This window comes from Echeneis naucrates, chromosome 10 (genome assembly GCF_900963305.1).
Source record: "Echeneis naucrates chromosome 10, fEcheNa1.1, whole genome shotgun sequence".
Classification (NCBI taxonomy): Eukaryota; Metazoa; Chordata; class Actinopteri; order Carangiformes; family Echeneidae; genus Echeneis; species Echeneis naucrates.
This window is the reverse complement of record NC_042520.1, coordinates 1,654,689-1,668,161: the sequence shown is the minus strand read 5'-3', so window position 1 is coordinate 1,668,161 and position 13,473 is coordinate 1,654,689. Positions and strand designations below refer to the sequence as shown.

General features: G+C 46.7%; 1 protein-coding gene across 1 annotated transcript in view; it reads left to right on the top strand.

Moving 5' to 3' along the window:
* Window positions 1–851: 851 nt before the first annotated feature.
* The window catches only part of LOC115049648 (protocadherin-1-like), a 157,308-nt gene continuing 144,686 nt past the window's right edge, over window positions 852–13,473 (top strand). Inside the window, exons 1-2 of the mRNA XM_029512026.1 lie at window positions 852–1,601; window positions 10,887–11,709. Of these exons, the coding sequence (XP_029367886.1) occupies window positions 10,909–11,709 (801 nt within the window). The 5' untranslated portion in view covers window positions 852–1,601; window positions 10,887–10,908. The remainder of the gene's footprint in view (window positions 1,602–10,886; window positions 11,710–13,473) is intronic.

Here is a 13,473-nt window from a genome sequence, read left to right as displayed (position 1 = left end):
AATTAACTTTTTTTTTTTAATGTATTTATTATTTTTGAGTGATTTTTGGATTAACACACTGAGCAGATGGAGAGAGCTCTGCAGCCATACGTTTAAAAAAAACCAACAAAAACATATAATCCATACGTGTCAGCACAAACCCCCCGCTGTGATCAGCTTCTGTGGCATCATGGCTGTTTAGTATGCTTCCTGCTATAGACTCCATTTTGTTTTATTTCCCCTGCTGCTTTTCTGAAAAAGCCAGCACTCTCCCGGCTGAGCTCCGGCTCCTTCCTCTCCCGTCACTTACCGATTAGCGCCTGTAGGTGGCGCTCAGAGCGCGAGGGACGGCAGCTCCGCGCGTCTGTGAGAGAGAGAGAGAGAGCGAGAGAGAGAGAGAGACATACATACAACAGGAGAGAGAGAGAGACATACATACAACAGGAGAGAGAGAAGAGCATCGAGGCATTTCTTTAGTGTGTGTGTATGTATATATGAGAGGGAGGGAGGGAGGTTGTTTGGGTTTGGGCCTTCGAAATGGGCGTGCGTGCGAGTGCGCGCTTTGACCGCAGTTTCTCAGCTGATGGGGACTCGAACCTGCTGCTGCGCGCACACGCTCATCAGCAGAGCAGGAGAATAAAACACACGCACTCACGGAGCCGCATCTCTGTAGAAAAATAAAAAATAAAGAAAAATGTTGGGAAATCCGCGGAGTTGGTAGTCGGGGTGGATGCTCGCTCCGCCTCCCCCGTATAGTGTGTAGTGTGTGGGGAGGGTGGAGAGGAGAAGGGGGGGGGGGGGGGGGGGGGGGGGGGGGGAGGAGAGGGAGGAGAGAGAGCGCAGTGGTTTGGGTTCACTCCACTTTCTCATCACACTCGGTGCAGCCGCGCTGGACCGGCAGACGGACAGAGTTTGTAGCGTCGGGCTGGAAACTAACCGGACGGCCGCTTGCTGGCAACTCCCGGATCTACCGGATCTTGTGTTTCTTGCTTGGGTGACTTTTGACCGTCCACCCCCCCCTCTTTTTTTTTTTTTAATTTCTTTTTATTTTTCTTTATTTTCCCTCCTCCTCCTCCTCCACCCCACCGCCTTCTCCAAGCGTGCCATCAGCGGAGGATGCTGCTGCCGCCGCCGCTGTCGGTGTTAACGTTCACGGAGTAGCAGTGACTGAGTGACCCCCCCCCCCCCCCCCACCCCCCAGCCCGACCCCCTGTCCAGACGGGTCTCCTCCCCTCCCTGCCACTCTAGCTCCAGCCTTCAGCCCGGAGAGAGAGGACGGCCCGGCGGGTCGACGCGCAGCGCCGGTCACGACTGTAAAAGTGGACAGAAATTGTGAGAGCAATTGGAGGAATAATTGCCCCCCCACACCAACACCGCCACCCCAAGCCCTGCCTGTCTGGATTGTTTCATCTGTTTTAAGGTCCTTTTCCTCTCCCCCTCCCCCGGCGTTGTGGATTGTTCATTTCGGGGGTTTTATAATTTTTTTTTACCCCCCCACCCTCCTCCTCCTCCCCACCTCGGAGGTCTGGAGCGGCTCCGCCTGGGCACCGAGAAGGAGCGGAGCCTGTAGCCGGGCTGGAGCGCTCAGAGCTGGGGAACCGCGCGGCTCACACCCGGTCCAGGTAGGAACTTCTTTCCACTGAATCTCATTCCTAGATCTTCTTACGAGCAGGTTCTCGCTATAAATGCTCCAGACAAACGTTCACCCAGCTCCTGCTCCTGTCAGCGTGCTGGGCTGTAGGAGACGCTTTACGCACGAGAATAGACGGAGTGGATTCACTTTATCCACATTTTCACCAGGATGAGCGCTTCGTGAGCCTTCACTGGAAAACAGGAGAAATGCTCGGTGGAGGCTGTAACGGCCGAGCAGCTGTTTTCAGAAAAACACTTGTTGGCCAAATAAACCAGCTGAATGTTCATGTGCAGCATCTAATCTGCCCTGATGGGTATTTTGCCCATATTACACTCCAGTGACATTGATCCGTATCGATCCTGTCCGTCTCAAACAGAACCTCCATGTCTGTCAGTAATAAAATCCAGCTTTCCTGTGGGTCATTTAGGGTTTCCTAACCTCTCTGGGATTGAAAAAAAAATCACTACAGTAATCCTGCATAATGCATTTCGGGGGGAGGGGGTGGGGGGTGAGTAGAGCAGGATGTGTGCACAGTTCCCTATAGTGCGCATAGGAGCATCATCACAGTGGGGTTTCATTATGGCTCCATCTGAGGCTTTAAGAGTTCTGCAGGGACTCTGCAGGGAGTCCACATCCAAGAATATGAGATGGCAATTAAAAAAAAAAAAAGAAAAGTTTGTCATTATAATCAGAGGTTTGTGTTCTCACTGTAGTATTGGAGCTAATCTGCCTTTGGGGACTCCGAAGGCTGCTTAAAGCAACAATACAACAGCCCATTCATCTGAGGCTCCTCATAAACCAGCCTCACTGTTTCTCTGTAAACCCTCACACAGCACCTGGGGCCTCCTGGGCACCTGTAGCTTCTGATTTTAACACCCCCCTCCCTCCTCCTCTGCCTTTTTGCTGTACGTGTTGTTTAAGGAGGGGGGGCTGAGTTTCAGTGTAAACTGTAGAGCAGGTGGTGATGGATATCCACCGCTGGCATGTCACCGCCGGGGAATCCGGTCTGTCCGGTCCTCCCTCTTAGGGAGAGGGTGGGTGCCCGACCTGCTCTACAAGATAGAGAGAAGGAGATGGGGGGGGGGGGGGGGGCGTAGAGGGGGGAGTGGAGTCGGGTATTTACATGCAAACTGCATCTGCCTCTCCCTGACAGAGAGCAGGGCTGTGGTCGTAAACGCTGCTGCTGTGGTGGTGAGGGGGGGGTTGTTTTAAAGGCCGTGAGCATTCTGCTGATGTTCCATCCTGCTCCATGGGAAACAGGTCATGTTCCTCTTCCTGCTCTTGACCTTTGACCCCTTTCCCTACTCCCCAAGTCACCGCGGTTTAACTGTTTCTTGGAAGAACGTTCAGATGGATCTGATGTGTCATGAGACTGAACCTGGTCCCTGAATTCCCCCACTTGGCCTGAGCAGGGACACTACGGACCGTCCCCCTGCTGAGTCGTTGTTTTGGTTTGGAAATAAATAAATCTGGTGTCCTGGTTTAAAATAAACAAAAAAAAAAACAAACAGATATAGTCTTGCTGCTCATGATTTGGAGTTGCATTTTTACTTCTATTATTGTTCGAAAATGTTGTACAAACACATGAAAGCCTAATTTGAGCCTCAGAGGTTCAGATTGTGGTTTCTGGTCATGCCCCCCCCCCCGGTGGAGTAATTCAGATCTCCGTTCTGCTTTCTGTTGGTGTAAACATATATTCAGGTTTATCCTGAAGTGGCTGAGGCGGAGATACTCTCTCTGAGGTTTGTGGCCGGTTTGCATGGCGGGCCGCGGCGTCACCCGAGCTGCTGCTGCTGCCGCGGCGTCGTGGGCCGAGGTTTGAGGGCTGATACCGAGCTTTGGGATTCCTCTCTGACGCCTCTAATTAGGAGGCACATCCATCCAACTTTGACCAGATAAAACAAGGAGAACTATCACAGTCATCGGTGGCTCTGCAGGAAGGTGAGGGGGTGGGAAGTGGAGGATTAGTCAGCAGGGAGAGGGGGAAGAAAAGAAAAGGAGGTCGAACGGGGTACGTTCTGCAGATTTTTGCGTAAAATTTGGAGATCTGAGCGAGCCGTCTCGTTAATGCCTGTCATTAAAATGAGTGTGTGGAGAGTGGAAATGGGTTTGGTGTGTGAGATGGAAGCACACACACATTCACATCTCAGCTCTGCAGACAATGGAGAGGTGTCCGCACTGCCAATTTAAGAGTTTTCACGCCAGGCTTTTCTTTTTTTTTTCCCCTTCCCCCATTCAGCACTGACAACAAGCCTGCGGACAGAAAGCATTTATACAAAGAATGAGGAAGAACACGACAGATGATTAGTCGACAGATCTATTGTCAAGATCTTGATCGAAGGTTCTTTGAACTTCTCTTTCAGTTGTGGGAAATCAGCTGTTAGTCACTTCTGAAAAATGACAACCATCCTCAGCATCACAACAACTCACAAACACATCAGTCTGGATTCTTTCATTTGATTTCATCAAAACCAAACAGGGAGTTTCATTTTAATTGCTCTCACAGAGCAGGAGGAGGTGAAACCATCCCGATTATTTATGACTTGTGCTGAGCTCTATAAGCAATCTGTGGTGAGTGCGGTGACACTTACCAGGACTGAACATGCACATGTGCACGTTTCATATGAGTCTATTCATCTTCTACTTCTATTTTAGTCCATTAGGATGAAAAAGGTGGAGGTGACAGCTCCATTTTGCTTTTCCCCCGCCGTGGTTTTTTTCTGCTTTCTTTTTTCTTTCTTCACGTTTTGTTATTTTTGCAGAGAATCAGATCTTATTCTGCCCCTGCTACCCCCCCCCCAAACATCCTTACCCCTACCCCTCAACACAAAACACAAAAAGGCAGCCAAAAAAAAAAAAAAAAAAGAGCCTGTCATTCAACTTTGGTGTCGGAGCACTCTAATGGACCAAAAGCTTGCCATGACAGCAATTATATCTGATGCCGTTCACCGGAGGCGACTGTCATCGTTTTGGTATCTTTGATTAAAAACAAGGGAGAGGATGGGGGGTCGGCGTTGAGGTGGGGGGGTTGATGGGTCAGCTGAATCATTAGAAAAACCAGAGTCCCTGAGGGGATGAGCAACATCCGCAGCTCGTTTCATGTAAATTTGCGCGTGGAGACACTTCACTGTCGGCCAGATGTCGCCGTTTCCTGCTCTAAATGGGACTAAAAGCACTTCTATTGAACGGATGTGTTATTGTCCTATTGATTTTTCTTTCCTTTCTCCCTTTTGGTGTGTCAGTAGAAAATGGGGTTAAAATCACTTGGATCATTTTAAAGAGCTGCTGCCTCGCTCACACTCTGAGCACCAGGTGTCATTTCACAGCGGCGACGCATGGACAGCCGCAGCAGCACCGAGCACCTTTTCTCTCTCCAATCAGGCTGCAGTTGATCATTAGCTCTGCTTTTTTTTTTGTTTGTTTTGTTTATATGAGTCAAATCCAAAGCAACCAGAGGAACGGAGCCGTGATTGTCACATTAAAAAGGATTAATTATCCAAATCACAGTTGGTTTGTCTTTCCCTGTCACGCCGAGTCGGATGACGATGGACAGGCGTCGGTGCAGCAGGGGCTCCTTTTTCATTTTTTGTCCCTGCGGTCTTGCCGTAGTCTGACATGCAGAACAAATATGTTGGTGCGTGGTTTGAAAACAGTGTCCTGATGAGGCCTGATCTTTACTTCGGACCAGCCTGCTGTTCATCTGCCATCCACTCCCATAATCCCCTTTTGCTGCTGCCAGAGGATCAGTGTGTGTGTGTGTGTGTGTGTGTGTGTGTTTGTGTGTGAATCAGAAGTTTGACAGCACATCCTGTCAGTGGAAGGTCACACGTTTGATCCGGCACTTTGGATTTCCTGCCACAGTGCCTCTGAGCAAGGCTTTGAACAGCAGGAAGGAGACGGATGACACATGCGAGCTTTCCAGTGCTGTTTGTGTGCAGCGTCACAGGTTGTCAGGTGACTGTTTACACAAAGTGTGGACGCCCGTGCACACACAGTGACACACTGGGTGTGTTCGTGTTGTGTTACTGCAGCTCTGTACTGCTGTAATTTCCCACAGCGGCGTCTGTCGACCTTTTCACCTCACGGTCCACTTGAGAATCTCAAAGGTGTCGGCGGCTCATGACTGAATCCGAAACAACATAAAGGCCAAAGATTTGCCTTCTCGCTGCATATTTTATTTTCATCAGTCAGTCTCTTGTTTTTTTGCCTGAGAGGAAGAAATCACGTCAATTCAGCGTTTGTTTAATAATTAAACTTTTTTATCTTTTTCGTCATTTATTCGTTAGTCAGCTTCCAGTACCGTCGTGGCCCACCGGTGGACCCTGAGCTACATGTTGGAAACCCCAGAGAGCACAAAATGATTCTCTATCATGAAGCTGACGTTTTTTATATACAATTTATATATTTAGAAGTTTTTTATTTACCAGTTATCACATGACTAAAATGACTTTGATTTTAAAGTTTAAGGCGAATCAATTCATTCTGTAATTGTTGCAGTTGTAATCAAAAGTTTGTAGATTTTATATGACTGTTTTCATTAAGGCTAAATTGAAGACAACTTCGGAGGAAGTTTGGCTTCTTTTGTTGAAAATAAAAATCAATGTTTGTACCTTTTGAAACAAGACAAACGAACATGAACCTGCCAGAGTCTTGTGTAAAGTTTCAGAGCTTTGTTTCTCAGTTCTCAGTCCTGGTCCTGGGTGAACATGTGATTTGATGGTGGTTTATTCTCTTTATAGACTGATCAAAATGTGGCAGTCGCGGTTCTATGTGTCCGAGGTTTTCACCTGACATTTGAATGTTGTTTGAAGCAGCTCGGCCTTCAGATTTGCTCTGAAGAACGAACACACAGACACACACACGGAGGAGGAATGAGTCTGAAACAGTCGCTCTGCTGCGTCTGAATACGGAGGATGTGTCGACGTGTGTGTGTGTGTGTGTGTACGCTACTCTGGTTCAAACAATGGTGGTGGAGTAATCCTCTTTGTGCTGGCAGGGTGGGGTGGACCACACACACACACACACACACACACTCACTGGACTGTCCAGAGAGCTCACCTCAACCATGAGCATCCTGTCCTTCTGAGATCTGAAAACATCAAAGAATCTTTTGATTTTGTGTGTGTGTGTTGTTTAATTCAGGCCAACTCTGGAATGTGTGAACACCAAACTGAGCTCTCGACATTCAGGTTACTGTAGTTTATATAAAGCACACACACCTGCAGGCAGACTTAGATATTAAAAGCACACCTCTGAGTCAGAGACTGAAACTGACTGAGCCGGTTTCCAGTCCGGAAACCGGCTTTGTGTTGCAGAATGGTTGACATATTTTAAAGCTTTGTGATGCTGCATGACACAAGAGAGGAATTACATATGATACCAGGGACGGTCAAACCTTCTGTTCATGTCCTGTGACAGAAACAAACACCGGTGTGTTTTAAATGTTTCTACATGAATGTCGACTGCACACCTGATTGGAGGATTCTTTTATTCACTTCTGGCTGTTGTTTATCTTTAAAAGCTGCCTGGACTCTTTCTTTGTCAGCGGAGCAGCTTAAGGGCAGACAGAGGAAGCGTTGGACTTCTCTGTTAAACAACATTTAATCAGCTGTTACTGTTTATTCCCGCCAGGAAAGCTGTTACAGTTTGGTAAATAGTTCAAATCAGTTTCCAACATTCGGTAGTGATCTCTTAAAGGAAGCCGGAGCCGCAGCTCGGTAATATAAAAGTGCAGATTGTGGTGTCTGCTCCGGAGATTAAAGCTCCCCTCGGTTTGGCTACACTTTGAAACTGACATTTCTGCAGCAGCAGACATCCGCTCGTATCTCAGATCGTGTCCAGCAGCTGAGAGAGGGAGAGGGGAGCCGGAGGACCGGGAGATCCTGGACTGTAGAAAAACGCAGGACAGTGAGGACCGCCTCAGCGTGAGGTGCTGGACTGAACGTGGTAACACAAAAACTGTTTCATTTGGTACCAAGAAAGAAAGAAAGTGGGACATGACTTCACAAAGCCGCAAAATTTGTATAGAATTTTTGATATGAATTAATGAATCTGTACGATTCTGAGAAAGTAGGTAATGTTGTTTTCTGTGTTGAGTGACCAATGAGCTTCCTTCTTTGGGACAGAAAGGCGGGACTTTGTTTATTTGTTGGATTGTGGCGTCTGGTTATACTTAAAGTTTAATCAGCCCAGTAGAACAATCCAAAGGTCAGTAGGTCGAGTTCATGTTTGAGATTGTTTCTTCAGCTCGGCCTCGTGTGGGAGATTTCTGTGATTTGAAAGTTTTAGGTTTTGTTTTGTTTTTTTTTTCCCCCCACAGGAGTTTTTTCAGATTAACTAGGTTCACCAAAAAGGTTCTTTTAAAGCAGATTCTCATCAGAAGTTTGTCGTCATCAGAACAAATGTGCCAATAGAGAATGAAGCATTATCTCACCGATCAGCTCCGGCTTCATCGACCCAGACCGGTCTGTGATTCCTGGCTCAGCTTGTCGGCCTCTTCCGGGTCTCTGAGAGCTGCGAGAGCTGAGACGGCTCATTGATTAATAGAAACTGGCAACAATTTCATTCATCGATTGATCTCTGAAGTAAATTATTTGCAGTATATGATAATAAACCGAAGTGTCTGAGTTTAGTAGTGTCCGTCAGACATTTAAGACATTTAAACGCATCATTTTCTTCATACTTGACCTTTTTTATGCTCTCACACTGTTTTCGGCCGCTCCGCTGGAGCTGTTGTGCGACATGGACCCTGTTGTCGTGTTCACGGTTGTGTTCATGTGGTTGTAACTGTAACTGTAGCTGGTCAGCCTGATGTATTGTAATGTAATTTAATGTGATGCAAAATACAGTAGTTAGCCTGTGTGATGCAGGTGGGACATTAACATGGAGACACACTCTGAATGTCAATACAAAGCGCACACACACAGACACACAGTGGGTGGCAACAGGACCATTGAGCTGCTTTGTAATGTACAGACAAGTGCTGTTGTCTGGGCACGCCCTCTCGCTCTCTCTCTCTCGTTTTCCATTGTGATGCTCTGTCTCTCGGCCATTCCTGCAACACAGAGACACACACAGACACACAGACACACAAAACGACTCTGGGTCAGAATCAAATCATCAAGCAGTTGGTGGCTTGTTCATCAGCAGTCTGAATGGAAGCAACTGGTTCTTAGAGCGCATTGACTTTCTATATTACACACTACAACACACACAGACACACACAAACACACACAGGCGTGTGTGAGAACGTTTCTGTGGGAAAGGGACAAGCTGAACGAACTCTGGCTCTCCATGAGGAGACACACAAAAAACACACACAGCTACACAACAGCGCACACTTCCTCTGGATACACTGCATGTGAACAAACATATTAACATGTGTTCATGTTCAGTGCTTTGATTTAGTCTTTTTTTACTCTCTTGACGTTTGACCCTGAAGTTTATTTAGAGCCAAAAACTCTCACGACCCAAAGACCGGTCTAATGACAGACACACAAAGAACACACACACAGCAGTGACTGGACAAATGTTCTCAACAAAACAAATTGAGTTTGGGAACGTGTGCGTCAACTTTTTAAATTTGTTCAAGTTTCAGTCAGTTTTATTCAGTTCTCGTTCAACCAGTTTGCAGATTAACTATTGATTATCCTTTTTTATTCAAACCAGCTTTATTTAAAATATGTAAGACAACATTAGCATTGACTTTAAAGGCATCAAACACAGACATCTTGACAGAAATGAGTAATTTAGTTATCTGTATTGGGTTTGGTAAAAAGAACCTTTTAAATCTTGAATCCAGAGCAGATTATTGATTGTACCTATTTTTCTGAAATTCTGGTTTTGGTTTTTGTTCATTCTCAAATGTTCTTTTTAAGTGTCCTGATATAAACACCTGAGAAAATGATGTATATTCGCACATAAACCGTCCCTGAACGGTTACAGCTTGTCTGACAGCAGTCCGTTGTGTAAGTGATGCATTGTGTTGTGCGTTGTGTGTTACATTAGCAGACTGGATGTCAGCCAGCGGACAGTTTAGCTTTGGCTCCGTTTCCATGGTGACTTGTGAAATGCCACGGAGGGGTCGGAGGTCAGAGTCCGGTGGTTTGGGGTATTTGGCAACTCTGGAGAAAAAAATATGTGAGAAACACACACACAGAGGTATTCACATGCACGTTCAACACTTGCAACAGCCCAGCACACACCCTCATTCACAGTCAATGGAGGGGTAATTAGGTGTGTGTGTGTGTTTATGTGCTTGTCTCAGCAGGGAGCCGAATAGGGACACTTCAACAGAACAACAACGTCAAACATTTGGTGTTTTTGTCCTACCAGCTGTGTGTGTGTGTGAAGAACATCAATGTAAATGTGTGTGAGATGTTTTAGTACAACAACAACAAAAAAAACCTCTACACAATAAAGTGAAACAGGTAAAAACTGGCTTCAAAACAAACGGATGATGTCACAGTGGGTGGTCCTGTGTTACTCCAAGTTGTGTGTGAAGACTGAATTACATTTTCACTCGCAGCTGAATTCTTCACTTTAACTATGAAACTGTCTTTGTTGTTAGTTTTTAACTCTCCGTATGAACTTATTCTGAAGTAAATGGACCACATTAGCACAAACTGGATGCAGCTCATCTTAAAGACAGGAGCACTGTCTGAGTTCAGGGCCAGCGTTTTCTGGACAGTGCAGACTGATGTCACAGCAATGCTCCTTTTTCTCCGTGAACAGAGGATCAGAGGAGGCGTGATCACCTCGGTTTTATGTCGACTTTGACGGTGGCTGAAGATGGAAGTCACTAAATGAGACTGCAACAAGACTCAGCTTATTTTTCTTGCTGTGTGAGAGAATTCACAATTAAAATTCACTGTGGTTGTGAGGATGAGAGAATTAAGACTTCCTCATGTTGTGTGTGCGTTCGTCTCCAAATCAGGGATGTGAGCGGGAGAAAAAAAATATCCCGTCAGATTAATTTGAGCGACCCAATGGCAGAGAGGAGCAAGAGAGGAAGAAATAGTCTGTATCTGGAGCTGAGTGGCTCAAAAGCCGACTCATGGAAACCAGGCGCCTGATGGACTCGACGGTTTTCTTCAGGGAGACTAAAATCCCTGAGAAAGTCTGAAATTTACCACAGACACATATGAGATGAAAGATTGGTCTTTACAAAAGTAAAATAGTTTGTTCAGACTCTTTCTCTCATATGCTGAAGGATTATAATGACATCTGTAGGTCAAAAATCTGAGCTAATGCTGATACTTTGTGTCTCTTCCAGAGTGCTGCTGTCCGGTGGCGTCATGGCGGCACTGAGGTGGGAGGTCCTGGCGATTGTCCTGCTGGTTTCCTGTAACGCTGCACCCACCGACATTCTGTATCGGGTTCCTGAAGAGCAGCCGCCCAACACGCTGATCGGCAGCCTGGCGGCCGACCGGGGCCTGCCGGACAGTGGCCACCTCTACAAGCTGGAGGTGGGCTCCCCGTACCTGCGGGTGGACAGCAAGACGGGCGAAATCTACACCACGGAGATCCCCATCGACCGCGAGATGCTGAGGGACTGCCGCAATCTGTTTGAGGGCGACAAATGTTTCCTGGAGTTCGAGGTCTCCATCACCGACATGGTGAAGGGAATCGGCTCAGGGCCGCGGCTGATTGAAGGCCGCATCGAAGTGCTGGACATCAATGACAACACGCCGCAGTTCTCCTCGCCCATCCTCACCCTGTCAATCCCGGAGAACACACACATCGCCACCCTCTTCTCCATCCCCATGGCGACTGACAGGGACTCCGGCACGAACGGTGTGGCTGAGTATGCGCTGACCACCGGGCCCGACGCCGAACAGCTATTCAGCCTGCAAGTCGCGCTCGACTCGGACGAGAAGCAGCCCCAGTTGGTTGTCATGGGCAACTTGGACCGCGAGAAGAAGGACTCGTACGACCTGAACATACGGGTGGTGGACGGTGGGAAGCCGCCGAGGGTGAGCAGCGCTCTGCTGCGGGTCACCGTCACCGACCAGAACGACAACGCTCCCAAGTTCGAGAGGACTCACTACGAGGCCGAACTCCCGGAGAACAGCCCGCTGGGACACTCTGTGCTGCAGGTCAGTGACATCACAACATCTGAGTCTGTCTCCAGACTTTCTGCTTGTCTACGTTTGCCATCATGTTGACTTTGACAGTTAATCGATAGTTGATGACGCAAACATCTAAAATGTAATAATAGGATTTTGGGGCTATATAAACCTTTTTCCACACACTGGGACCAAACAAACGCTTCATAGACGACCTGACTACGACTACTGTCGCCGACGGCGTCGTCTGCTCGTGTTATCGTTTTAGTCTGTCAGGTTTTAAATAGCAGATCTTAAAACAAACGCTGATGGAACATTCTCTGTTGAACAGCAGCTTCTTGAACAAATATTTGTCCTCAGTATCAGAGCTGCAGAGCTGCAGCATCTTCCCTGACATAAGAAAAGAAGGGGAATTTCATTCAGGAGGACTCCTGGACTCATGTCGGAGCGATTTTATTTGTTCCTCGTCCACCAAACGTACAAGTGGAACCTTTGGCCCTTTCGATGATAACAGCGGGACAACATGGCGTGGCCACCGCACACAATTTGCTGCTCAATTATCCGTTCAGACAGATGGTGCGGCGGAGGTGAAGGAGGGCGTGGGATCACCATGTGTAGTCACATATTAACCACTGAGTCAACTTCACCTTTGAGCCCTTGGCCCACGAGGCGGCGATATGTGGTGCCTCCGTGCGTGGGCAGGACGGGAAAGTTGCTCAGTTAGTGTCGCAGGAAATCCACTTCACTGTATCATCCTGCGTTCTCTGCCTGACTGCGGCGCAAACAGCCAGCCCTCCAGTGAGCCATGCATGACTTAATCTGAGTCAGTCATGAGATTATCCACGGGTCTTATTGGTATTATTGCTCTGGATGTGGCTCGTTGCGTTTCAGCAACAGAATTTATTTCACTTAATGTGCGTTTGAGGAGTGAGGGGACGACTCTGATCTGTTTAAGTTGTCGAGAGGCGACAGAGACATTCGCTCCTCTGCTTTTTAAAGGAGCAAACTGTTTTATTCCATTGCAATATTTTGAATTCAAACATCTGATATCAGATGGGTTTCCCACCCAAAAAGTCAAATTAGAATAAATCTCAGAGATTCTTACAGTATCTTGAAATATTAACATTAATATTAATGAGACAGTTTAAAAAACTGCTTTCTAGATAAACTGATGCTGTTTTATTTTTGTTTTTCTCTGACGATTCATCCAGTTTCACCTCAGCTTTCAACTTCAACTCACGGCCTTCATCAGCAGGTGGAAGTTTGATCTGCTGATGAACCGACCTTGAGATTAGTTGGAAAAGTGAAAGCATGAATAGCCAAAAAGTGGCATATTTCAGACAAAGATAAATAAAACATTTCCTTTTCGTATAATTTCTCTGGACTTTTTATCAGATTTGAAAACATTTTAATTGAATTTTGGTGTACTGAAGGGTCACCTCTGTGTGACTGAGCCACAAAGCAAACATGTGGAACAAACAAAGTTGCTCTAATTTCGGTTCCTGTGCGTTCCAACTGGGCTCATCCGAGAAATAAAGGCCTTCGAGACCTTTAATTTCCTAATAATCATAAGATTTCCTTCTGTGATGAATGAAGTGATGGTTAAAATCAGTCAAATTGTTCTCGTGGTGGTTTTGCTCCCCTTTCAGACGAAGAATCTTCTCAAATCTAGAGCTCATTATAGACCAAAGAATACATGACAATTGACAGAGATGTGACTGTCATTATCTCTAATGACTAATTTCGGAAAATGACGATAAAACAGACTAAATACTTCTTTGACAACTGGATGAT